The sequence below is a fragment of the Alternaria atra genome (genome assembly GCF_907166805.1).
Source record: "Alternaria atra isolate CS162 genome assembly, contig: 23, whole genome shotgun sequence".
Taxonomy (NCBI): domain Eukaryota; kingdom Fungi; phylum Ascomycota; class Dothideomycetes; order Pleosporales; family Pleosporaceae; genus Alternaria; species Alternaria atra.
In genome coordinates this window covers 41,598-66,620 of record NW_025091321.1, presented here as the reverse complement: position 1 = coordinate 66,620, position 25,023 = coordinate 41,598, and the positions used below count along the sequence as shown (strand labels likewise).

The following is a 25,023-nucleotide window of genomic DNA, read 5'->3' as shown; positions in this document are numbered from 1 at the left end:
AAGAGAAGGATGCGTTGCAGGAGGAAAACGAAAGGATCAGGTATGCACAGGGGAGGACGAGGCAGAAGAAGTTTAATGACCTCGTTATCGAGTAGAGATTACGGTTGTTGATCTTTTCGTGAATCTTCCATGCAGGGTAGGCGCAAGAAGCAAGAAGTAAAAACACGCAGCTATTTCTACTGCCGCCATAGCGTACTAGCTTGTAGACTTGAAAACACACCGCGCTTTGGAAACAACGAAGAGAGTGTTCGTCTGCCTCTGTAGGGTGCGTCTGCTAGACTGTAATCGAGCTCTGCAATATGTTCAGAACAGTAGGCTAGGGTATCAATAGCTGGGCTTGCGTGTCCGAAAGGCGCCTGAGCTTAGACCACTTTCGTAAGCGTAAGAACGTCTTATGCTAGTTGCGTTATCATAACGTTTGCTCTAGCTATACTAGTAAAGTATTTGCAGCGGAAGAGACTGATCTTTAGCGGCCATGCCGCTATAGGGGAAACGGTCAAGGTATGATGTGATAGGAGAATCTGTCGGTTTCTGTAAGAAAGATAAAAGTACGACGCGCCTCGCTACCCGCAATCTCGTACAATGCGATCGCCTTAGTCCTCTTTAATTTTTCTGTTATAACCAAGCTCGATTGCGACAGATGTGAGTGATTGATTACAGTAGTGCGAAGGCACACGTGCGGACCGAGTATGCGCTCGGTGCCCGCGTTTAGGTATCCCGCCTTATCCTTCTTGGGCATCTTTTGGACCCCTGATAGGCTTGAATGCTTAGCAGATAAGCCTAAAAAGCAGCAAAATCTAGATCCTGTAGGAAGAGCGCTCCACAATTTTATTGTCACATGGTGTCGCAGGCTAAGCGCTGTCGGGAACCTTGTTACTAATAACGCCGTGCGATGGCCTTCATATAAGGTCTGTTAGGATGCTACATCCAATACAATCGCTAGTGACTGTAACACAAACATTCTTCTAATTATTCTGTCTACAATACCCGCACCTAACCGTGCGACAACATCCGTTTAGGCACGATACCCGCACATACACGGTAGTACTGTAGCTAAGCTAACTGCATACAGTTGGGAGCCGCTTACTCTCTATTAATCACATGTTCTCAAAGGTTGGGAAGGTCGACGAGCGAGACATATCTGTCCGCGACACCTTCACAGACCTGATCATTAGGGCCGTCCCCACTAGCGCGACAAACAGTCGGAATAGTAGCGGTACCGATCTTAGGATTGCTATAAGGATCGTTAGCACACTCTTGTCCCTCGTAACCCCTCCCTTCGCGCATAAATTGTTAATGCACATCATTCTCATCGAGAAGGGTCACGTGCTCAGGCTGATAAATCGGAGTAGCTTACAGGGTGTTTCCGTGCCTCACGATTAGACCGTTATATCGGCTCTGGAACGCAAAGCTTATACCGCTGTTAGGACCACATGTCAAGAACACGTCGTCTTGAAGCCAAGCGGCACTGGCCGAGCAATTGAAGTCAAGCCAACCGCCCTCGTTAGTGGCCGTGATATGGAAGGAGAGCACGCTGTAGTAGTTCCCCTCGGGGCGACGCCCAGTGAACTTGGTGATCTTCCAAGTCCAATCGCCAGTAGTAGTGACTGGACAGTTGTCCTGGCGGGATTCGAGAGGTGCGGCGTTAGTGAGACCACCGGCGGTGATGAGGAGGAAAGCGAGGGTAGTAAAACGCATTTTGGTATGTACAGAGGTTGTTGGTGAGAGAAGCGGATGTGATGGAACGACTGTGTAGATGATGGATTGATTGACTGCTAGGTGAGGAAGCTGTTGTTTGATGAAGATCAATGAAGGTACCTTTGTACCCTTCTTATATCTATCGCATTTCAGACTAGACGTAAGTCCATGCACAAAGAGCCCTTCACATTCGCGTCACGATTTTTATAAGCTTTAACGAGAAAAGCCCTTCCATCACCTGGGTATATTTCACCCCGCTACCTACGCAGGAACATAGAAAGAGAGATCGCCGTACAGATTTCCCCGCGGAACCCATTATTGCCCGATCTGGCTTTGAGGAGACACTTCTTATTGACGAAGCAAAAGCAACGCGCTTCCGGGGGTATCTGGCAGAAGAAACGCCGAATGCTTTAAATGCTGAACTAGCATGTTTGCTAATTAAACACAATAGCAAGGAGAATCGAAAGAAGAAAGAATATGTGCTGACGGCTATGATTGGCTTCGAGATACGTCTACAAATACAAGGTCTGGATATGACTTGAGATGCGGAGGCACCGTCCTTTGCGCTAGATGTGACCGGGAGGTCTCGCTACTGTAGACAAACAGTCGTAAATATTAGTAAGACTTTTTCAGAAACATGTTTCGAAAAAGTCCGTGTGTTGAGATGGCGTCTTGTTACTCGTACCCTCTACTACATTGCGCCTATTGATACAGTGCATGCAATGCTAGCATCATGCTAGGCCGCTACTAGACAAATATCTAAGGATCTTAGAGATGGATGCATTAGGTCAGCTAGATGACATCGGAAACGAAAAGCTTATACCGTGAAAGCTTGTTGAGACTAAGTGCAAAGGGATTAACAAACATGTAGCTTGCATTGGCCGCGAAAACTATACCTGCTAGACTGAGATACCGATAGTGCGACAGGTGTTTTGCAAACCACCTATAGCAGTTCTTTGTCGCACTCGACCTGGTTAATGACACCGACGTCCACGAATCAAAGGTGCGCTGGCTCTAACCTGAAAACTCATCTATAATGGCGCATCCGTCACGCCTTTGCGTTTGCAAGACTAATAACTGGTCAGGGGCACTAATGCGTATTCATATCGACGACTGCGTGAGCTTGTCCCCGACTCACCTGTGATACAATCTGGAATTAAGCTGAGGAGATGCTGTTATCTTGCGTTGGGTTGGGTTTGTGTGCTATTGCGTCGTAGGCAGTGAACAACCTTGTTGACGCGAAATCATTGTATAACAAGGGAGATGACGTCTCTACTATGAACGCCTCGCCGGATGGTCCACTAATGGACACCATGACGTTATCGCCGTATTTCCAACTTATGGGGTCACTTTGATCTTCGTACTATGGTATTAGGCATAACTAGTGTAGGTGGAGACTGTCGCGTGGCGGCTTACAAGATGTTGAGCACAAACTATTACAGACATTACCGCTAATGGTGGGCCACGCGCTTCTGTCCCCGTTTGTAATTTTGACAGTTACGAACACACAGTCTAGTTCTGCCCGATTGTTATTAAACGGGATCTTAGAGCCATCTTTATATTGTTTGAAGTAGCTGAGCTTTGGCTTATTATTTACAAGGACATTGCACCGCAGTGGTAACGAAGCTTTCGTATGCTTGTGAGCTAACACCTAATCGCCGAAATTCCTTCGGCGGCTGTGGCGTGGTCTAGACTTCTATCTATGGCGATCATCTAGAACTACATTCGAGACGAGGCATGTGAGAATTTGTTTAGAGTTAGGGGAGTGCCGGCTCGTGTGACAAAGTCTGGTAGAGAAGCGCACACATGCCCTAACAGCCACTAGAAGCTGCGGAAGCTGCCGACATAACGTGAGCATCGTTCGACCTAAGAGTGTGAGAGGCATCACGGACATTTTTTTCGTCACTGCGGTTAAGAACGATGCGACTTCCTGTGGCCTAAAGGACAGAGATGTACTTCATGATTAGTTCTACTAATGGGAACCATGAAGGGATATAAACCGCGAAGATTCCCTATTAGAAGAAACTCCACTATTATACAGCTTCTTGAGTACGTTGTTACTTCCCGCCAATCTTGGTATAGGAAGCACGGTTGCTTATGTTATCTTCTACTATGGGCACCACGTCAACGAGCATGAACGAGCTGTGGCATATTGTTGCTGTCACCTCCAACAAATTGCGCGTCACCTCAAGTCAGACACAGGATGACCTACGGCGTTTGGCCCTCCTCTGCAACACCCTCGATCAAACATGTTGCTGCTACATTCAATGATGGCTGTGTCAATGTTCCACGACAGCAAAGAAGAGGCTCTACCAGGAAACGAGCTTTACGCTTCTCTGAATGAGTCTGAGGGCTCTGACGTTTACGAAGATGTTGATATCACCTACGGTGTTGATTCTCTAGTTGGCAAGGAGAAGCCCCAGTCGCAGGAAACAAATTATGGTTGAGTTTTACTACACACCTGCGTAAATATAAGCATATCACTAACTTTATTCTATCCGGATCTGTGAACCCTCTGGTATTGGGTTGCGACGATAGATTTGACGGAATGTGTCGAGATATGTCAGGACTACGGTTCCTTGACAGTCACGGGTCGATACACGATCCTCATTCAGGTGGTCGGGTTAAAACGGATATGTATAGAGCGACAGAAAGCAGAAAGGGTGACTGCTGTGATCGGCAGAAGGAAACGGGGAGAGCAATGGAAGATCAAGAGGCTGTTGAAAAAGAGCTGGACTGTGGCCGATACTCGATCAACTTCTGAAACGAAGTGTTTTGTTGGAGTAGTAGAAGATTGTGAGGATAGCAAAATTAAGAAATGGAACAGCTATATAAGTACCCAAGTGAAAGAGTGGATTCTCTAACCAAACCTTCCCACGCAACAGACCATCCTACCTTTAGTAGCATGGGGTGGAACATTACACACAGGTGACACTAGTATGCTACGAGTATATTCAAGCATGTTGATCTAGACTATTAAGGGCGGCCCCTTTTCAATTGAGATATTGTAGCAGTAATCTCTGCGGGTAGCCTGCTACCGTGTCCGTGCGCGTTTTGAACATGTTCGAGTTTGAACACCCACCAACGGTATAACTTCACTGTCTATTGCTAGATTCTAGTTGCTTGAAAAGTCTTTAAGATTGTGTCTTTGGTGAAGGAGTTGAGCTAGGCAGGCCAGAACAAAGAGAAGAGGTCTCCCTTCTTGGTTGAAAGCAGGCCTTGGCTCTTGTGGAGGTACTTGGTAAGCTCCTTGGAGTAATCGGAGGAGAAAGGCTTGAACATCACCACATTAAGTGGCCGAAGAGTTTGATTTGAGTGAGGGGGAAATACAGCAAGGAGGATCTTGTGTTTATTACAGTATCTAATAAAATCCTTCGTAAAGTGAGAACAATGGCCATCAAGGATGAGTAAGCGGTAAAATGAGCGTGCTTTAGGCTTGGTGTAGCGCTTGGACACCTGTTCAAGCCAGGCAAGGCCAATATTATTGTTTGACCAGCTAGAAGCGGATGAGGTGATGAAGACTGAGTGCTCTCCTGCCTCAACATCCTCAACCCAGCTTGATTGCATGGCTCCTAAGGCAGCCTGGTATCTAAGGCTTGGTGGTAAAGCTGATCTATCTGCACAAACACAAGCTAGGAGTGTAACCAACTCCCGGGAGCTATCCTGAAGGGCCGCCCTAACCTCCTTTCTCTCCCACATTTCCCTTCTAAATACTCTCTTTGACCTGCTAGAGATGCCAATTAAGAAGCCCTTCTCATCTATATTGTATGTGTAGCGCTCCTTAACGTTATAGTGGTTGATATTGCCATGTAGGAGGTTGAAATAAAGCTTGTATTTCTCCTCTGAATGAGCCTGGTGGCGGTTGCGGTCTACTCCAGTTGCTATTGTGAGATGAGATAGACCTGGTTTCTGTTGATGTAGCGGGTAACCCAGCTTTCACTAACCTCCTCCTTGGCTACAGCAGACGCGAGATTTATGTACAATATGGATGACAAGGGCTTCATGATAGGAGTCCAGTCACGGTCAAAGAGAATCTTCTCTAGAGTCTCTCCAGAATCCGGAATCAGAAGGTCTTTGATCCAAGATGGCAATCGAGCATAGTTGCTAACAAGCAAGTATACTTGCAAGTATTTGATAGCTTAACGTGCCTACCGCTGAATGGCGCACACTACTAAAATGGCGCACCTCTACATAAAACTACCTTTGCACATTAATAACACTCTACTACAACATGCAATAAAGGCGTACAATAGCTAGAATTAATCCTCTACTTCTACTGCATCTTTCTTGTATGTGCGCTTGTTATGTCCTGCCTCGCCGCAGTTCTTGCAGCGTCGAATACCTCCTGCACTACTACCTGCGCGCACCCTCTCCTGACGCCTCTTGTGAGGAGTAGTTGGGCAGGCACTGAGATATCGGTATAGGCTTGTATTAAGACGAATCCTTAAGGAGCTATCAAGCCTCTCGGAGGGATAATATATATCTACGTCACGTGATCGTGGCTAGTGTGGGCCGACGGTGTCCCGAAGGGTCCCCGGTGGCTCGCCACGCTGTGGCTGGAACCTGTGGTCGTAGAACATCGTGACACCTCTCTACCTCTAACTAGATCTTAACATCCCTTTGCTTAACTATATCCTCTGCCTCTGCCTGCGATAGGGTCCCTCCCTTCTGGATTCGCTTTTTCTTACGCTTTTTACGTTTAGATGCTGCCTAGTTTGCCTCCTTAAGGTTAGCTATTCTAGCCTCAAGCAACGTGTGTAAGTGCACCTTTAAAGTTAATCCCTTTTTAACCTGCAGCACTATCTTAATAATAGAATTAGGTAATAATTCCTTGTAGTCTGTTATCCTCTTGACAATTAGCGTCGTTTAAGCCTCTATCTCCTAGGCGTTGCTTAGTGTTTTAGGTTGCTAAGGGGTAGGCCCTAGTGCAGGTAGTGTTAGCGTACGAGGCTGTACTTTAAGCCTAGATAACACTACATCTAGGTTATGTAGGACTAAGCTAGTTGCTTAGAAGCTTAATAAGATATTGTTCTTTAAGAACGCCTTGTTAAATATTAGCTTAAAGGCAGCTAGGAAGGCTTTCTTGTCGATGTAGTAGATGTAGCTGTCTGCTAAGCCCCTAAGTTCCTTCTTGTACGCCTGCTTTAGCGGGGCAAAACAACCTACATTAAGTAGCTGTAGGATGTGCAATAAGTGTAGAGGCATGCAGAGAGTAATAATATTGCTTTTGTTACGGCGCTGACCTAGATAGCCTATTAGAGCGCGCTAAGCTGCTAAGCGAGCAGCTGCGCGATCGCTGAAATTCCTGCGCGAACGCGCCCTGTCGTACGCTCCTTAAGCTACGTCCTTGTCTTAGCCTGACCCCGTACTATTAGCGATATCGTAGTAAATATACTAATTACGTGCACCTACCTTCCCTGCCTGCTAACCCCGTAACATTACGTAGCTCCTATCTATAGGTGCCCGTCCCCGCGAGGCCTGCTATAGATCGCCCTAAACCTCCTGCAACCCTAGACTTAGCTAAAGCCCTTATAGCTAAGGTGCAGAGAGACCCTAATGCTTAGCTGCTGTACCTGCGCAATAACTACTAGTACCTGCAGAGCCTTAAGGGCTCCCTAAGCGACGCGCGCACTACTAAGCAAGAGCTCTAGACCTCTGTTATCGAGCGCGATAGAATTATCCGCTACTAGAAGGAGCAACTCGCCGCCGACTAGAAGCAGATTACCTAGCTTAAGATCGAGAAATCTTACCTTGCTACTGCTGTAAGCCCCGCTGTCACGATGTTCCATCACCACAGGATTCCAGCCACAGACTGGTGAGCCACCGGGAACCCTTCGGGGCACCGTCGGATCACACCAGCCACAATCACGTGACGTAGGTATATATCATCCCTCTGAGAGGCTTGATAGCTCCTCAAGGATTCGTCTCAATACAAGCCTATACCGATATCTCAGTGCCTGTCCAACTACTCCTCACACTTATAGCGTTAATGCTCTTGCAGGTAGCGTAATTAACAAGGTATATAAGCAGGTTAACAGCGCGGCGGAAGGGAGGATTAACCTATAAGACATTAGCAAGGACTATTACAATAGCAACTAGCACTTATAAGAGAATAACCTAACTTATAAGCCTTACAATAACTACTACAGACACTATAGGAGCTGTTGCGCTTACAGAACTCGTCCTCTATAAAGGCCCGAGCAAATCCTTTTACAGTCCCGTCGCTAACCCTAGGCTTACTAACAGTAACTAGCGCTACAAGGCAAGACTAGTAGGCAAACCTTACTAGCTAAGGCTAGGCTTATAGGTGCTAAGGCAGGTTATAGATATAGGACGGGATGCTGCTTAAAGGGACGGCGCTAGAGATAGTGCTGGCGTAGATAGTTATTATAGTGTTAATACAGTAGACTGTTGTTATCGTTATAATAAAGGTTAGATGCAGAAAAGATTCTAAAACACTATAACTTATACCCTATTACCTTGCGCTCTTACATACCTAAGGGGTCTCTATAGTCGCAGCGGTGCCTTACCGCTTACCTTACTATAGGGTCGCAAACACAGCAAAATGCGCTTAACACCCTAATAATACTACGCAAACACTAAGCTACGTGCTAGACAGTTACAAGACAAACAGGCTAAACACCCTATCATTCACCGCGGTAAAGCTAGGAGATAGCTAGGTAATGTGGCTGCGGCTATAGCAACCCAAAGTGCGCGGAGCATAGTAAGATTTTTTCCTTATAGAAGTTTTTCACATGCCCCTAGCGTTTAGGTCGCAGGATAACAACGGGCAGTAATCAGACCAACGCCGACAGCGACACAGTAACGTAAAGCGCGGACGGGCTCTAAGCGTAAAAGTATTGCGCTAACATTACAAAGACTATTATAAGAGTTAGGATAACTCTTAAGAAGGGGGGCTATTATTACGATGTTCTATTACCACAGGATTCCAGCCACAGACTAGTAAGCTACTAGGAACCCTTCAGGGCACCGTCGGATCACACCAGCCACAATCACGTGACGTAGGTATATATCATCCCTCTGAGAGGCTTGATAGCTCCTCAAGGATTCGTCTCAATACAAGCCTATACCGATATCTCAGTGCCTGCCCAACTACTCCTTACAAGACGCTTACATAAGACGTCTAAAGCGCTCGTTCTACTAGTAGGTTAGAAGCTTTAAGGAGGCGTTAAAAAGCTAGTGTTTCAAACTTAGAGAGAGGGTAATTGTTCTTAACAAGCCAGCTAACAGCTGCTAGCCAGAAGCGTTAGGTATTAAAGCTAGCGAGCTTATTAGCTACTATCTACGACACGCTGTTATTACTATCTTTAAGCAGGTGTTATAGCCAGGTAGGTTTTGCAGCGACAGCCGACTTGCTGTGGCTATAGCTGCGTTTAGGCAGCTCTAAGTGTCGCTGCGCTGAGGACGTTGAGAGCGTCGTCTCATATATCCCGACGCCGGTATCTATATACTTATGCTCGTAGCAGTAACAGCACACGAAGTATAGCTTACTTAGGTCCTTTAGCAGCGCAACGCGGTAGCCATAGCGATAGATCCAGCTCTTGCGCGACTTCGGCGACGAGAGCGGCTTTATATACTTGCGTAAACGCCCCCAATCAACTCCCTCAAAGTTATCTATAAGGCCTGCGTCCAGCGCCTCTTGCAAGGTCTTATTATCTAGGGCTGCTGGCGACGAGGCTGCTGTTACCTTCTCGCTGCACTCAGTAGGCGCGATAATAGCGTCTTCAGGCCGCGACTCGCGTAGTTGCGACTCAAAAGTTGAAGCCTGGGACGCCTCTACGAGAGCTCTGCGAGGCGACAGACGCGACGGCGATGGCGATAGCTGACTATCGACGGCTATAGGCTGGCTAACAGTGCCGCGGGCGGTAGAGGATTTGACGCGTTTCTTCGGGCGAGTAAGGTCATCAGAGGCGCGTTTCGTAGGAGGCATAGCGATAGCAATATGATGAGGGCGACGGGAGCAAAACAAGGACGCGATAGAGGGTTGTTTAGGTGGCTGGTGGAGGGAGTATAGTGTTGCAGAAGTTAGGCTGATTACGTACTAGTACTGCGACAACTACAACACCAAAAACCTATCGTGAGATCGCTCCTGCTGCAAAACGAGCAACCTCGCGTGCTACCTTAATCAAGCCTATCAAGCTGAACAATCAAGCTAAGCCACCTCAGCTTGGATTGCTAAAAAAATAAATATAGGCGAGCTTGACTTGATGGGATTGATAGTTATCAAGCTGTCAATCAAGCGCTTGCAAGCCGCTTGATTGTTGACAAGTCTGGTAGAAAGATAAGCTCCAGTCTTGCTCTCTTTGCCGTCAACTTCAACAAGGTCAAGAAGCAGTTGAATAAGCTGTCCATGCTGGTCGACGAACTGGGCATTTACAGCTTGGAAATGTTTGTGGCCATGCATTGCCTTCCATGTATCAGTGCTGATATGGAAGCAGCTGATTGTATCGTCGCAGAGATATCTGATAACCTCCTCTTGCTAAGCGCGGAAGTTCCGAACGATGCGCGACACTAGTGAGCTACTCGAGCGCAGTAATACATGATCCGCTTCAGGGTTAACGGTGAGAATAAGCTCCTGGAATTCCTTAGAAACCACTGGGTTATGTGATAGACTGCATGCTGTGACGAAGCGAGCAAGGGCATTCCGGAAGTCTTGCTTCTGAGCAGCATTGCGAAGGATCGTTACAGTTTGATCATGCCTAAACTCAGCCTTTTTCGTAGCCATTTTGTGAAGCCCTTGCTGCAGGCTGTTGGCTTGTGCAATAGTAGAAGGGGCTGCTGAATATCTTCCAACAAAGATAGCATGTTTCCGGAGGTGCGCAGTAGCATTTCCTGATGAGCCTTTCCACTCGCAGTTGTCACCTGCACAGTAGAAGATCTCATGGCTATGATCGTCCTTGGTAGGCTCGTATGGCAGCCGTTGCCGTGAGTGCTTCCACACTGTCTTGTCCTTCTGCCCAGCGCCTCTGTGCGGAGTACTGCTCTGTCTCTTCCGCTTGAGAAATTGCGTAACGTAAACGGCAAGCGAACCGGCCACCCCACCAAGATTGCGCAACTCTCTACTTTCAGCTGCAATGTCTCAACAACACAACGGAGAAATACTCCCTTATGAGGATAGAGTCATCCTAGCTACTCAAGCAATAAAAGAAGACGCGTCCTTAAGTGAGCGACGCGCTGCAGCAATCTACAACGTTCGTCGAAGCACCCTCCATGACCGACACGCCGGAACGACATCACGACGCGATTCCCAAGCCAACTCATTAAGGCTTACGAAGTACGAAGAGGACACGCTTGTTCAATGCATAAGAAAGCTAGATGTGCGAGGTTTTGCGCCTACGCTCGGTTATGTGCGCGAAATGGCTAATCAACTGCTTGCTGTACGCGATGGTGGCCAGGTTGGCGAGAAATGGGCCAGCAATCTCGTCCGTCGCAAGCCTGAGCTCAAATCTCGATTAACTCGACAGCGCGATCGCCAGAGAGACTTGTGCAGCGATCCAGCGGTTATTAGCCCCTGGTTTGACCTCGTACAGAACACAAAGAGGAAGTACGGCATCCTAGAAAGATAGTACAACTTTGACGAGACTGGCTTCACTATAGGTGTCGCAGGAAGCGTGAAGGTTGTTACTGCTTCAGAGAGACGCAATCGGCCTATAGGCGTTCAAACTGGCAATCGTGAGTGGGTTACGTTGATCGCAGGAGTCAACGCGAAGGGCTGGGCTATCCCGCCCTTCTTTATCTTCAAAGCAAAGAACCACGACCGGTCCTGGTACCATGATATACCAAAAGACTGGCGTGTTGGGGTTAGCGACAACGGCTGGACAACAAATGAGCTTGGTTTAGCCTGGCTACAGCACTTTGTCCAGCATACAGAGGCCTGTACGGTGGGTAGCCATCGGCTGCTTATTATTGATGGCCACGAGAGCCACAGGTCGCTTGCGTTCCAAGATCTTTGCGAGAAAAGCAAGATTATTACCCTCTGCATGCTTCCACACTCGTCGCGCATCCTGCAACCGCTTGATGTGGGGTGTTTTTCGCCGTTGAAGCGGGCGTATGGGAAAGAGATCAGAGGCTTGGCAACCAGTCACATCGACCATATCGACAAGAAGGCATTTTTAGCCTCCTTTAAGGAGGTATTTAGCAGCTCGTTTTCAAAGAAGAATATCCAGTCAAGCTTCCAAGCAACTGGTTTAGTTCCACACAGCCCAGAGGTTGTGTTATCGAAGCTTGAAGTAGAGCCTCGAACGCCGACACCACCTTTACTAGGGGCTGTTAAATGGAATCCTAAAACACCAAGCAACGCCCGTGAGATAGAAGCTCAATCAACGCTTATTCGCGATCGGATTCGACAGCACAAGAGCCCTTCGCCTGCTTCTATTATTGAGATGCTTGATCAGCTGAAGAAAAGCGCCCAGATGATGGTGCATTCACAGGCGTTGCTGGCAGGTCAGGTCGCACGTCTTGAGAAGGCAAACAAGGCTGCATCTGAGCGCAAACAACACAAAAGGAAGCGGATACAGAAGGGCGGAGGCCTATCAAAGGCGGAGGCAGATGAATTAGTTGCTGAAAAGGACGTTGAGGCACAACTGGAGGGGGAAACGCGCGAGGGTAGGTCTCGAACAGGTGCAGGCAGAGGCGGAAAAAGGCACTGCAAAAGCTGTAGGGAGGTAGGGCACAACTCGCGCACGTGCAAGAAAATACTGTAGATACTGAGTAGTAATTTGATGTCTTTTACAATACAGTAGCTTGTTGTGGCGTTAGGTTATCTATATACAAAGGTGCGCAACCTTAGTGGGGTGGTCGGTTCGCTTGCCTGGCCGGTTCGCTTGCCGTTCACGTTAACGTAAGCGGCGGCAACTGAGCTGCACACTAAATGCAGCTATCTACCCCAACATATTAATAACTCACCACTACAACATCGTACTGCAGTGCATAATACGTTAAATTAATCCCCTAATTCTACTTCGCCTTTCTTACACGTGCGCATATTGTGCCCTGTCTCGCCGCATCTCTTACAGTGTCTAATACCCCCTCTACTAGCACCTGTTCGCACCCTCTCCTCACGACTTTCTACCTCAAACTGGGCCTCAACATCCTTCTGCGCTACTCTATCCTCTGCCTCTACCTGCGATAGACTCCCTCCTTTCTGAATCCGCTTTTTCTTACGCTTTTTACGTTCAGACGCTGCCTGGTTTGCCTCCTCAAGATTGGCTATCCTAGCTTCAAGCAACGCATGTGAGTAGACCTTCAAAGTTGACCCCTTTTTGACCTGTAAAACCATCTCAATAATAGAATGAGGGGAAGAACTCTTGTGGTCCCTTATCCTCTTTACAATTAGCGTTGTTTGAGCTTCTAGCTCCCTGATTTCCACGCAGGCGGCTGCCTGGTAGGATCGCTGCTCGAAGCGTCTCTAAGATTTAGTGCTTATGCCGAGCCTCATTTCTCCCTCGTCGACTTGCGAAAGTGCGCGTGCGTAAAACTGCATTTTCGTCGATCCCCTCCTCCAGAACATCCTGAAACATGTCAAAGCGTCTTCAAATACTGTTCCGTGGCTTCACCCGTCCCTGGGTGGTTTAGGGGCTAAAGCTAATCCCGCAATAAGCTGCCGATCACCTCAGCCTTGAGGGTTTTAATAGCACCAACAGTTCATCCACATTCAGCAAAGATGCATTCTCTGAAAACAATCGAATTAGCATCGTAAAACAAACCGGAGCTACAAAACATGACATTCAAGGCATCAAGGCGACACACCTGGAAACTGCGCAGAGGATACCGACCTCGCTAAGCAGCAATTAACATGGCGTCCGTGGCGCACACGATGCAACCTGCAAGAGGACCATTAGTCTTGCATTAGCGCAGCCACATGAGCTTGGGTGTAGGTGAACTTTGGCCCTTATTTGTACCTCAGTATGGTTCATAGGGGTACAAGTCTACGTCAAAACCTCTCTTAGGACGAGACAAAGTGCATCAAAACCATGGAGCCTCTTTCCGTTGCAGCAAATGGTACGACTACTTTCGAGTCCTTTCGTTACTGCATCCGCTAACTGAACCTAGGTCTCGCCATTATTTCCGTTGCTTTCCAGCTCACTGAAACCTGCGTCAAGCTTTACAGGTTTTGGGAATCCGTTGAAGATGCTCCGCATGAGATCGCTGCAATCAAAGAAGACTTGCAATACCTCATCTCTGTATTCAAGAGGGTTGAATCCAACGAGAACACCTCAGGCCATTGTATAGCGGAAGGGGTACACCATTGTCGCGTCAAAGTTGCGGTATGTATCATGAGGCATGCTACGGTTTGCACACTGATGGCCTAGGAATTGATGTCGATTGTCGAAGAGTTTAATATCGGTTTCCAGTCATTGTCCCGGAAGAAACGAGTATGGACAGCTTTCAAAGCCGCCACTCATAGCAAGCATGTCCAAAGGTTTCGTGACTCTTTGAATGAGACCAAAGCAACGTTGACGCTCGCCATGGTTCATGAAAGGTACAAGAGAAGCGAGGCAAGCTTATTCTTAATTTTATACTTACTTCTACAGTGTTGTACAAGCGCATGCTAGTAGCTTCTTAACAAGCGTGAACGTGTTCGAAGGCTTGCATCAGAACTATATCACAGAAAAATTTCAACACGCGTTGCCAGGGGCAGGGACACCTGCTTGGGCTCAAGTACATAGTAGTCCCTCCAAGTTTGTGGGTCAACGATCTCTCCACCATATACCGATGACGAATGATTTATTGGCTACGAATACACTGATGCACTTCAAGAAAGCTGTTCCTGAGCAATTGATGGCGAAGTTCCAGGTTCAAGAGCTTATGCTACATGCGATTGCGCAAACAGCAATAACGACATTCGATTCAACTTCCTTGGAAATCTTCGCTCAAGACGGTTACATGATTGACGAATGTGGACAACTACGGTCGAAGACTTTTGTTTATGCGGAGAATTTACGATATCGCATCCGTCACCACGCATCAAGCTTTCGAACTGCGCTTGGATGCGTGTGGGTACGCACGACTACCATATACCTCGCCAACGATCCCGAAGATGCGGCCGGGAAGCTTCAGACAGTCACCTCTTTTGTCTTCTACCCTACAGCGTGGTTAAAGTGGTTAGGTGTTCGAAATGGGCTGGAGGCCGTTGCGGCTTCTGCTGGCCGGAGTTGGCTTTTCAATTGCAGGTTGACAGTGACTTGCGCCGTACCTGATGACTCCCTTATATTCGAACTTTGTCGGACCGGGCAGACTCGTGCTGTGGAAACTCTCTTAACTAAGAGACTGGCAAGTGTGGTGGACACAAGTCCAAAAGGATGGAAACCTCTACACGTAAGAAACCCGATTCCAGGCTTGATACGCTCGATATAGCCGCATTCTCACTCACGGATTTACTAGTTTGCTGCCGCCGCGGGCCATGTTGACCTATGCGCTATGCTGATCCGAGCAGGTGCAGATAAGTCTGCTCTGGTCTACGAAGGGCCTTCCGAGTCTATCTTGTAAGTTTTGCGTCGCAGAACGAACACGCGCGCTAACGTCGTCAGGTCTCCCATCTCACTCTTTGTTGCGTGCTCGACTGACATGCATGCTGAGACTAAAATAGCGATGCTCAGGATGTTCTGTGACTGCATTGACCTAGCTAGTCCTGAGAGCGATGGTTGGAATGTTCATGACTGGTTGAAGAGAGCCTATGCGAGAGAAAAGGTTCCGGTATCACAAAACAGCATCACTTGGCTTCTCCACATGACAGCGAACGAAGAGTATGTCGAGTGCAGCCCGCGCAACATCTGGTCCGCCTTACAACACGCCGTAAGGTCCGTTCTCAACCACGAGCGTCATAGCAGATATCTGGAGCGTATCCTCGAACTTTCGAAGGGCAAACACAGGAACATCAGCCAAAGACACGTAGACGCGCTGGGGTACTGGATAGCTCTTCGCGTCAGCGGACGGGTACTACTACCTATGGTGGTGCATGTGGGATCGTTCCTCCAGATGAAAGGGTTTGACTGGATCGAAGACTACATGCCACACAGACAATTCCTGCAAGCACAACCCAATCTCTATGCAGCATGGTGCCATGCAGTGCTTGATGCTGTCGAAAAAGTGGAGGATTATATGCGACAAGAGTTGGACTTGTGTATGCGGCAACTTGGCTGGACGCGAGATGATCTCATCAGTGCACTGTCATCCACTGATACCGCCTTCTACAGTACAAACCACCAGAATCTTCACCAACAGGTCTGTACGCGCTGCAGAGATGACTATGGTCCGCTTGCATGCAGTCTCATTGAACCTGCACGCATTGCCGTCACGGAGTGTGTTAAAACCGGTCACAACTCTGATTGTGTATGCCAAAGCATCTACAAAGACAACGAAATACCAGCTGAACTTCCGGACTACGCTGGCGCGTGTCACGACGATCATAACGGAGACGAGTCGGACATTGATGAAGAATTCTTCGACGCACAACCGCATCTCTTTAGCACTTCATCCCTTCAGAGCCAACCAAACCCCAACATATTCATCGATATAGCTACCCTGCTTTATAGTGCTCAAGGACGAAACTGGATAAGCGGCCATGCAATCGGCGAACGCCTTTGCGCAACCTGCTTCTTGCTCAAAGAGCAGTACATCGGCGAGGACGGTCTTGCAGCCGAATTCCCACCTATGCCGAAAAGTTTTGAGGGACTTCGCGTCAAGTGGTAGTGCAGCAATGATCTAGATTATGAAGCTGGCCTGTCGCGACATTGATACGGGGAAAACCAAAACCTTGTTATCATGCAAATCACTATGACTAGCTTCACCGGTTTCTGACGATTTGTGATAACGTTATCTTCCTTTATGCGGGGCGGCTGTATATGCGGCGTATGCATATCGCCTTGCGCTCGCGTCTCTGGTGCGAGGCAGCCACAGCCCAATGGTCTTGCGGATTTCCCGGGAGTCCAAGCGTTTTGAACGACAGGGGTATTACTGATTTGCATATCTTAGAGAAATCAGTTAAGGTCGTAAAAAGCGACAACTTGACACAAAAAACTGGTAGACCCCCTAAACCGTGTCCGTTAATTCGATTGGCAATCTTAGAGATACATGGCTAAATCCATTCAGCCCTCACTCCAATTCTTCTGGCTCTAATTGGTTCACATGTTTCGTGCTGGTCTGGGCTTACCCTGTCGCCCTCGCCTCATCAAGGTATGCTCATCCTTTCGTGACCTCTTCCTCTGCATGCTGAATACTACAAATTTATCTGCTTGCAACGTGCTTCGGCTATGGTGACTTACCTACTACGCTTCGAGGCAGGTGTAGGTTTTATCGCAGGAAGCGAGGCAAGCCCCTCCTACTTAAGGAGCCTGAGGAGTATCACGGTGGAGCTGTATTCTAGTCTCCAAGGAAGGTAAAGGAGGCACATGATCGCCAGCAGGTCCAGGAGCGCGAGGAGGAGCAGGCACAACACCAAAAAGCTGAGACAAATAGGCTTCATGAGGAAGCAAGGCAGACAAAGGCAAGGGAGAAGGAGAGGAGGCGTCAGGCGAGGGCTGCAGCCAGGTTGGTGAGAGAGAAGGAGAAGGCTGAGAAAGCTGCTGAACAGGCCTCTAGGGCAGCTGCTCGCAGGACTGCAATACGACTCAAACAAGCTCTTAAAACCTCACAACAACGTAAGAAACACAGCCTCAAGGCTCCTATAAGAGTTACTATAAAAAAGAGATCTATCGCGAGGCCGACAGGTGATGGAGAGCCTCAAGGTGCTGTTGCAGGCGCACCAGCTCTCAGGTCACGGCGTAGCCGCAACATCACGCCTTCTACACGATATCAATAGCTATAATGTGGTTCACAACCGAGTCGGCCACCCAACCGAGCCGGCCACTTTACCCTACTAAAACGCCTAAGCAGCAATGCAGTACATTACCACAACATATATTTGTACTATCGCGACAGTGTAGTATTATTCAGAAGCTTCGCTATCATCTACATCCTCTATTTCTACTTTACAGGTGCGAGAGTTATGCCCAACCTCGCTGCAACGGCCGCAGCGCCTCTCTGCGCGCACCCTCTTCGCAGGCGTCTCGCTGTCCTCACGCCTACCACCCTCCATTTTAGCAATTAAGTCAGATACCTCACCAACTGTTAGAGTCTCCTCTGCGCGTACGTACCGCCTTTTGCGAGTCTTGCGCTTTGTAAGCGTATTAACAGCGTCTTGAAGGCGGCCTATTTCCTCCTGCACTAACACCATATTATAAGCGATCTGCTAAGCGCCTTTACTTAGCTGCTTAACCTGCTCGTCCAATGAGCTTGCTGGTGACCCTTGGTAGTGTTGCATGCGATCTCGAATCAGCGTAGATTGCGCCTCTATCTCGCGGGCGCTGCGCGGTGTTTGCGCCTCCTAGGCGACTGTGCCTGGTGCAGGCGGCGTCGGCGTACGCAGCTGTATATCTAGCTTCGATAACACAGCCTCTGGGTTATATGGGACTAGTCTAGCACCTAGAAAGCCTGCGCGAACGTTCTCTGGTGTGAACGTCTTCTTGTAAGCTTCTTTAAAGGCTAGTAGGAAGGTTTCCTTGTTAACATAGTAGATGCGGCTGCGTGCCAAGAGCGAGATCCTATTGCCGTAGTGGTGCTTTAACAGCGAGTGGGGGACAACGTTAAGAGGCTACAGGAGGTGCGATAAGTGAGGTGGCATGCAGAGAGCGATAATCTTGTTCTCCTTGCAGTAGTCCTGGAAATCTACTGAGCAGTGGCTTTCATGGCCGTCAATGATAAGCAGCCTATATGCCCTAGTAGAGGACGCCTTCGTATGAGCATCGAAGTGCTTAAGCCACGCGAGCGCGAGGTTGTTGTTGATCCAGCTAGTAGGAGAGACAGTAATAATCTAATCGCGGGGTAGATCTGCGAACCAGGAGGTAATGAGGACCTTCCCTGCAAAGATGAGGAAGGGCGGGATAACGCGCCCTATCGCAGAGACGCCTTGTCCTAGAGTTACCCACTCGCGATCGCCAGGCTGTAGTTTCTTCTGTTTCCCAGGTTTCTCTAAGCCTATAACAACAAGCTGAGAGGATATCTTGCCCATTATAAAGCCAGACTCATCAAAGTTCCAGGTATCCTCATCTGTGATACCATACTTCGCCTTTATTGATTGAACAAGAGTGAACCATGGCCTGATAACCGCTGGGTCCTCACAGACAGCTCGCGGGTGATCGTACGGACGGCTCCATCGCGTTCGCAGCTCAGGTCTACGCTTAATGAAGTTATCAACCCAGTTCTTGCCTGTAGGCTTTCCACCACGCCCTCTCAGCAGTCTATCAGCCATATCTCGTACGTGTGCCTTCGAGGGCGGTATACCACGTAGACTCTCTTCAAGTATACGCTGTACAATCGCCTCCTCTTCTAGCTTTGTAAGGCGCTTTGTGTTTGGCTCGCAGTCGCGTCGAGGGCGTGTCCCAGCGCGTCGGTCTTGGAGCGTGGATCGAGGGACTCGGTAGACTGCTGCAGCGCGTCTTACGCTTTGAATCTGCTTAGATGCGATATCAGAGATAGCAATATGTATATCTCCTTCAGTATAGGTCTTTTGCACGTTGCGTTGTTGAGACATGACGCGTTGTTGTTGCGTAGGCATTTTAGTGGGGTAAAGTGGCCGGCTCGGTTGGGTGGCCGACTCGGTTGTGAACCACGTTATATATATTAATTAAAGCCTAACGTGGTTCACAAGTGAGTGACGCACCCAAGCGAGTGACGCACTTTTGCCAAGACCTCACCAAACTTCAATCAAGTCGTAATGCCTCAACGCAACAGCGTGAAAATGATCTCAAACGAAGCGGATATACAGCTTGCGATACAGGCTATCCAAAGAGACGCGACACTGACGACGCGACGCGCTGGAGCTATCTATAGCGTCTCTGACGCAACACTACGAAGGCGACTCGCTGGGACGCCTCAACGACGCGATCGCGCGCCTAACTCAATGGCTCTTCGAGGATCTGAAGAGGTAGCGATTGTTAGGCATGTTCTCAAGCTAGTAGAGCAAGGATATCCGTCTAGGCTTGCTGACGTTGAAGAGATGGCCAATTCTTTGCTTGAGATCCGCAATCAGAAGCCAGTTGGCAAGAAGTGGGCTGCAAACTTCGTAAAGCGTCGCCCTGAGCTTAAAGTCAAGTTCAATCGAAAGTACGACTATAGTAGAGCCCTCTGCGAGGATCCTGAGGTTATACAAGGCTGGTTCCGCCTAGTACAGAATACGAAGGCTAAGTACGGCATCCAGGACGAAGACACGTACAACTTTGATGAGACTGGCTTCATGATGGGCGTGATATCGACTGGCGCGGTAGTCACAGCAGCAGACCGTCGAGGACGGCCAAAGACAGTGCAGCAGGGCAACCGGGAGTGGGTCACAGCTATCTAGGGCATGAACGCGACGGGGTGGGCGATTCCACCCTTCATCATCTTCTAAGGCAAGCACTACCTCTCTGTCTGGTATAAGGAGGAGAGCCTGCCTTGAGACTGGGTAATTGCAGTCTCTGAGAACGGCTGGACGACAAACAAGCTTGGTATCGAGTGGCTAGAGCACTTTGACAGGTATACAAAGGGGAGGGCTGTTGGCAGCCACCGCCTGCTAGTTCTCGACGGTCACGAGAGCCACGGCTCGATCGATTTCCACCAGCTCTGCGAGGAGAAGAAGATTATCACCCTCTGCATGCCTCCACACTCCTCGCACCTACTGCAGCCGCTTGACGTTGGCTGTTTTGCGCCGCTAAAGAAGGCGTATGGGTGCCAAGCCGAGAAGCTGATGCGCAACAAGATCACCCACATCACGAAAACAGAGTTCTTACCGTGCTTTATTGCCGCCTACAAGGCCTCTATTACAAAGAGCAATATCCTAGGAGGCTTTCGAGGCGCTGGCTTAGTTCCATTCGATCCAGAGGCTGTTATATCGATGCTCGACGTCCGCCTGCGTACTCCACCGTTACCCACCGTCGAGGACGGTCCCTGGCAGTCGCGAACCCCAAGCAATACCGTAGAACTAGGGTTTCAAACGAAGCTAGTTCTCGAGAGGTTTCAGAGGCATGTAGATAGCTCGCCTACTTCGATGGTTGAGGCGGTGAAAAGCCTTTCTAAAGGCGCAGAGATAATGGCGCATGCTTTAGTGTTGTCGCAAAAGCGTATCGCTGAGCTTGAAGCAGCTAACGAGGCCGCTACGCGACGTAAATCGTATAAAAGAAAGCGAGTACAGAAGGAGGGGACCCTTGTAGTAGAGAAAGGTCTTCCACTAACGACTCTAAAGGAGTTTGGCGCGCGCAGCGATGGGAAGAAGGCAAAGAAGAAGGCGCGCGTTGAAGTAGGCGAATCGTCTCAAAGACGCTGTGGACGCTGCGGCGAGGTAGGACACAACTCGCGCACATGTAAGCAGGATGCAGAAGTAGATTCTGAGTAGAATAGTGTATTACGATTTCTAATTACTATTGTTAACGGTGCTGTACAGTCGTGTGTAGTTGTGGTTTTGGTGAGGTCTTGGCAAAAGTGCGCCACTCGCTTGGGTGCGTCACTCGCTTGTGGAGTACGTTAGCGGCATCGCGATAGAAGTAGAGGTTTAGTGGGGTCTTAGCAAATCCTGGCCACTCGCTTGTGGAGTACGTTATGGGGACGTAGAGTTAGCTTTCAACAGCTAATATTAAGGATTAGTAATGTGTGGGGCTTTTCCATTTGTATAGCTCGCAGGCGTTGACGGTTTAACTCGTTTCCTTCGTCACTCAGCGCTAAGAACTTGCCGTAGTGAGTTACAGCTTGAATAGCGGAACCTAATGTTCAACGCGGCAGAGGTCACTGCGGGGTATGAGATCCGCGGAATGTAATAGCTGGAACCGAAAGTGCAGTGATTCTGGTAGGCGCTAGCTAAACGAATATATCACAAACATCATAGGTCATCGCCTTCTCTTCAGCCCCAGCTGCTACTAGGAGGTCAGCCTCAAAATAGGATCAGCCTCGTAGCTCAAGCCTTACTACGAACGTACGAACTGTTATGAACCTGATCTTCAATGCATTAGCGCTATGTAAAGCATCCCTCTCACAGATAGCCTTGATGCCGTAGCGCGTCCCAGCGAGGTAATAATTGCGACAAGAGAGAATTCCGACGCGATTTCGAACTTCAGAAGATGTCAGAGGTTGGATTGATCGCGAAACGTATGGTGAGATCGATGGAATGTCAGGGTTGATGGAGTTTTGACAGCCTTTCCTATTAATGACGAGCAAGATCAGATGACAAGGTTTGGGACAGAAGCAAGAGGCAGCTGCACCTGCACTACTATTACTACTAACACTCGGACAGTAGAGGCACTCAGCGGTGAGCTTTTACGCTCTTGCACTCCCTTTACATATTGTTTCCACTTTGCACTGTGTGGGATGAGTTGCAAGCTAACAATGTGGCCACTTACTTTCCCTAGCCACTACCAAGGATGCTGAGGATACAATCCTCTAACTACAGCTAGCTGAAGACGTTAGGAGGACGTCTATGAAGCACTAACATTATTAACACGACCCCCTAAGGATGTCGAGTTTAGTAATTTGTTAGGGGTGAAACAACTACGAGGGTTGTTAGCATAACGGAGATGAGATGGTATCCTACCTAAATAGCCACCTCGATATCTTTTCACATGTATGACCACCCTTGACGTCCTTCGCTGCCCATATCGTTACCCCCATGTGGCGCGCTACGGTGTTAAGAGATCCCAACCCTTATTGATATGGCTAGTATAGAAAGCTCTTGGCAATCTCTTGCGAACCAAATTCGATATTTCTGATTACGTTTCCAACTGTGCCTAGAACCTAATGCGCTGCACGGTTCTTCGCTAATATTGGGGGCGTCAAGTCCCTACCAATCAAGCACAGACAAATCAGATCCAGCGCAGAGAAATGAGGATACCACACCCGATGGGTTAGATATGATGTGATATGGTACCACGAAGCAGTTTTGCAGCTGAGGACAGCTCATTGACAAGACCCCAAAGATCGTTCTGGATCTCGACTCCTCTTTCTAACGTGCATGGCGAGCGTAGGTATAAATGGATAGAGATTCTCGCGTTCTGGCTCTGAGCATACAGAACGATAGCTTTATACCAAACCTCAATCTATACCAAACACGATTCAGAATGCTCAGACTTAGTGTGTTCGCCCTACTCCTTCTTGGTTAGTGTTCCAGATGCAACGGCAAGTTTCTTTGCAATTCTTACTGACCTTCTCCGGATGTAGCTTGCTCTGTCTTTGCATTTCCCGAACCACAAACGAATGGAAACAGCGCTTGTGCAAAATGGTGTGCAGATTATTTCCCAAATGCAGGAAAGGATTGCACTTCGCTCGCTGCTAAGAAGGGAGGGCCTTGCTATGAATGCGGCCCCTCGGCCCCTCCTGGGCATAAGAAGACACCGTGTGGTGGCATTTGTGTAGAGGTAAGTGTATGATACCGAATAGGAACCATTACATACTAACACTATGGGACTGAAAGTGCAAGGTTGGAGAAGAATGCAAGGATAAGCGGTGCAAACCAAAGTGTCCTCCTGGAAAGGAACTCTGCGGCGGAGAATGCAAGAGCACAGCCTGGGGTACGGAAACGGACTGCTCAAAATGTGGACACAAGTGCAAGGTTGGAGAAGAATGCAAGGATAAGCAGTGCAAACCGAAGTGCCCTCCTGGAAAGGAACTCTGCGGCGGAGAATGCAAGAGCACGGCCTGGGGTACGGACAAAGACTGTTCAAAATGCGGAGATAAGTGCCCCGTGGGGTGGAAATGCAACAAGGACAAGAAGTGCACCAAGTGAAACGCCCGTTATATAACCGATTGACTTAAGAGAGAAGAACATTCCTTTTGTAGTTTCCTTCCCGGCACACCACAAAAGATCAAAAACACGTATAAAGAAGAGGAGGCAAGCACCTGAAAAACATGTAAGAACGACTAAGTATCTTCCTTCATATCCTTGGAGGAGCCTAGAAACAGCAACAAGCAACATCATTTATGTACTTTTATCACTCCTTATACAGAATAAATACAACTAGTCTTTCCTTACCACTAAGTGCCACTATGCGTAAGATGAGTATTATGTGCAAGTGCTCCTCCACTATAAGAAACATCCCGAGATAACAAGTAGAAGAAGAGATAAACCAGATGTATATATATAACGTATTCCACCATCACCCTGGTCAACCATCACCCTGGTCAGTTTCTGCCAAGAGCACGAACTCCATCATCAACGCGATATGTCTCAATAATAAAACGCGCAACTATCTAACAGAGAGGGCAGAATCCAGCTTGCCCTTTCTGCCTACACTGCACGTCAATTTCAAAGCCTCCGACGCGCTGCTAAGGCGTTCAACGTACCCCATTCAACATTAACTAGCCGATACAACGGAATTACGCACATCCTTAAAAGACGCAACGGCCGACAGAAGCTTACTGCGAATGAAGAGCAGACGATCAACCAATTTATTCTCGACCTGGATTCGCGAGGATTTGCGCCCCGGCTATGCGAGGTGGAAGATATGGCTAATAAAGTGCTGGGTGTGCGCGGTGGTGAGCCAGTTGGCCGGCACTGGGCTGAGAGATTCGTAACGCGTTCGGATCAGCTCAAGATGGCGTTCAATCGAGCAAAGGATCGCCAGAGAATACTCCAAGAGGATCCAGAGATAATTAGCGCGTGGTTCAAGCTGGTGGAGGACACCAAAGCTAAGTACGGCGTCCATGACGACGTACACAATTTTAACGAGACTGGCTTTCAGATGGGCGTTATTGGGTCAATGAAGGTTGTTACAGGCTCAGAGAGGCGTACGAGGCCTGATATCGTCTAGCTAGGCGATCGCGAATGGGTTACTGTCATCTAGAGCATCTGCGCTGCTGGGTACGCAACCCCACCATTTATTATCTACAAAGGACGCGTCCACATCTCTGCGTGGTACGAAGAGGCAGATATACCAATTAATTGGAAGATTTCAGTCTCAGAGAACGGCTGGACAAACAATGCGCTCGGTCTCGAGTGGTTGAAGCACTTTGACGCGCATACAAAGGCGCGTCAGGTGGGGGTGTATACCGTGTCTGTGCGCGTGATGCCCATGGTTGGTCGGTTGGTTGGTTGGTTGGTTGGTTGGTTGGTTGGTTGGTTGGTTGGTTGGTTGGTTGGTTGGTTGGTTGGTTGGTCGGTTAATTCCTACTCGGTTTCAGCCGCAAAGTCCGCAGCTATGCCTAGATGCAAAGGGTTGGCGGACAGCTGTCCCCTCGCCCATGCGTGGTCTGGCTTCTATCTACGACTATTTGCATTTCGCCTTAGGAAGTGACGTGTTTGCCTGTGTT

At 48.6% G+C, this 25,023-nt stretch overlaps 2 protein-coding genes across 2 annotated transcripts; one reads left to right on the top strand and one right to left on the bottom strand.

The window, feature by feature from the left end:
* Positions 1-1,107: 1,107 nt before the first annotated feature.
* Positions 1,108-1,698, bottom strand: ALTATR162_LOCUS3614 (uncharacterized protein; the record flags this gene model as incomplete). The annotated part of the gene is made up of 2 exons (XM_043311222.1): positions 1,108-1,234; positions 1,358-1,698. The coding sequence occupies 2 exons, from the start codon at positions 1,696-1,698 to the stop codon at positions 1,108-1,110; spliced, it is 468 nt and encodes a 155-aa protein (XP_043167157.1).
* Positions 1,699-13,691: 11,993 nt separating this feature from the next.
* ALTATR162_LOCUS3613 (uncharacterized protein) lies at positions 13,692-16,410 on the top strand (the record flags this gene model as incomplete). The annotated part of the gene is made up of 6 exons (XM_043311221.1): positions 13,692-13,719; positions 13,771-13,985; positions 14,031-14,200; positions 14,253-15,036; positions 15,103-15,203; positions 15,249-16,410. 6 exons carry the CDS (start codon positions 13,692-13,694, stop codon positions 16,408-16,410), a joined length of 2,460 nt encoding a protein of 819 aa, XP_043167156.1.
* Positions 16,411-25,023: the final 8,613 nt, after the last annotated feature.